Source organism: Notothenia coriiceps, unplaced genomic scaffold, assembly GCF_000735185.1.
Source record: "Notothenia coriiceps isolate Sejong01 unplaced genomic scaffold, NC01 NC01_scaffold00016639, whole genome shotgun sequence".
In the NCBI taxonomy this organism is placed as follows: Eukaryota; Metazoa; Chordata; class Actinopteri; order Perciformes; family Nototheniidae; genus Notothenia; species Notothenia coriiceps.
In genome coordinates this window covers 408-2,772 of record NW_011349340.1, presented here as the reverse complement: position 1 = coordinate 2,772, position 2,365 = coordinate 408, and the positions used below count along the sequence as shown (strand labels likewise).

The following is a 2,365-nucleotide window of genomic DNA, read 5'->3' as shown; positions in this document are numbered from 1 at the left end:
TCTGAATGATGCTAAGACTTTGTAAGTATATATGAATATTTTTTTCGCATCAAATGATTGACTTAAAGCCTCTTGCAATGTCAAGCAGATCCGGATAGCGTAAAAGATGGTACTATCAATCGAAAGAAGACTTCAGGACAGTTGCACTGAGGGAAAAAAGTATATTTTAAGCCCTTTGAGTTGGAATAACATGCCCAATGTGCTTAAAAGTCGCTAAGAAACACAACCCCAAAAAGCGTCTAGGATGCAGATGGTGATGTTGTTGTCTCTACACCTGCAGCCTGAAGCGACAGTCTGCCGCTGGTTACAGCGTCCAGCGCAGGGTCGGAGGCTCCAGGTACAAAAACCTGCAGAGATCACCATGCTGACGGCTTCTTTTTATCACGCTGCCTCTTATTCTATGCTACTTAACACATCATCTGCAATTAAAACAGGCTTCTTTATCTAAAAACTCCTCACAGTGCCTTATGGATTCAAGGCCTCAGTATGCTTTAAGAGAACTTGTTTGTTTGATGTCTTTTATGCAACTTTATCTATGAGCTTAATGTTTCCCTTTAATTCCACAACATAAATCTGACAGGTTTTAAGAGTTAGTTTTATTTGTGCCATCTTGGCTCCAAAAAATGTACCTTTTTTCCCTATCAATTATTGATTTGTTCAATGCACTTACTGAGTGCTTATATTTTACCGTAGTTCCTTGATGAAATGTACAATTATATCGAGTCTGCATAGGTAATGTAACTTATTTAGCTGTTTTCCATTATTTGAGCCAATGGAAGCATGTTGATTTTAAAATAGTAGAGGCCCCAGGATGGAGCCTTGAGGAACTCTGCATGTCGAATATATCCTCTCAGATGTGTAATTACATAGATAATCAAAATCAAAATAAACTCTTAAGTAAAGCTCTTTGATTCGCTGCAAAATATATTATCCCAAAGTCGTGAAAGAAGACTGTGAAAAATTTACAAAAAGTGTCCATCCTGAGTCCTTAATTAAAAAGGTGTTTCTACCAACAAGCGCTTTTTTTGAAGCATACTGAGGCCTTTATTTTAAAATGGGTGACATTGAAGGGATTGAACCCCTAACCCCAACTTCAGGACATCTTGAATAACGGCTTCATCCGTTCATCAGCTGAATAACATGCTGAATCACAATTACATCTTTATTTTAATGTCAAGATACTGACTCATTCCCTACATGCTGGTCTTCCTCGGCTGTTTTTATTAAAACTCCCGCTTTTAAGTTTCCTGTCATTTGCGTGTATACAAAGCTAAGATATACAAAACCCAGTTAACGCTGATTTGGTGATTTGCAGGTAAAATGAGGGTTGTTTACAACTAGATTACATATAACAGCATTTTAATATTTCATAAATAAATAATTTTTATTACGAAGAATACTTTTAACCTTCAAATCAACAAATCAGTGGTTGACACATGTAGAAAACACAGATAGGTATTTTTGAACTTTAATCTGTGCTCAGAGTCTGCAAGTATTTCTGCAGGTGATTAAAACAAATTGTTTAGGTATCTGCAGGTATCATGCATGGATTATTATGGTATAATCATGTTGTGTCTCTTTGTGGTTGTTTTGTGTCTTCTTATGAACCATGAGAACATTCTGGTGTGCACAGGAAGGCTAGAAGTGCATGTTTTCAGAACAACAGCTTAATGAGTTTGGCAGGTTTACTGAACCCTGTGATGAATCAACTTTTTTCCCCTATCCTTCTCCAGCCAATACAGTCAGCCTCCTGCCATGCACCAGGCTCCACAAGGCCCGCCTCCACAGCAGTACCAGCAGCCAATGCCGCAACAGCAATACCAGCAGCCAATGCAACAACAACAATACCAGCAGCCAATGCAACAACAGCAATACCAACATCCAATGCAACAACAACAATACCAGCAGCCAATCCCGCAGCAGTATCAGCAGCCGCCCACGCAACAGGCCCCGCCCACTCAGCAGAGCTCCATTCAGATCCCTCTTGGCTCCGCCCCTCCCAAGGTGGTCAGCACCGCCTGCATCTACCCCTCCCAGCCAGGTGATCTTTGCTACGTTTTACAATGTCAACATGATAACGTAGTAACCTACATTTGCCAAATATATACGTTTTTACTGAATAGATATTGTACAGTATGCTTGACCGGCTTCTAATGTTTTTTCTTTTGTTGTATTCAACTACTTCAATTGAATATTAATACAGACAATGAATGAAACAGACAATCGCTAACAAAATGTAATAAAAGTGGGAGGACAGAAAGAATAGCTAATAAAGAAAAGCCTTTTGTTAGTCATCAAAAAAATATATATAATAATATATATAATGTCCATGTACTGTATAGATAGGAATACAATTTAATTTCTC

The 2,365-nt window shown here is 38.5% G+C and overlaps 1 protein-coding gene across 1 annotated transcript; it reads left to right on the top strand.

Moving 5' to 3' along the window:
• Nucleotides 1-267: 267 nt before the first annotated feature.
• Nucleotides 268-2,041, top strand: LOC104949623 (nuclear transcription factor Y subunit beta-like; the record flags this gene model as incomplete). Its single annotated transcript, XM_010776004.1, has 2 exons — nucleotides 268-337; nucleotides 1,734-2,041. A coding segment is annotated over exon 2 (286 nt), but the record flags the coding sequence as incomplete, so codon positions are not given.
• Nucleotides 2,042-2,365: the final 324 nt, after the last annotated feature.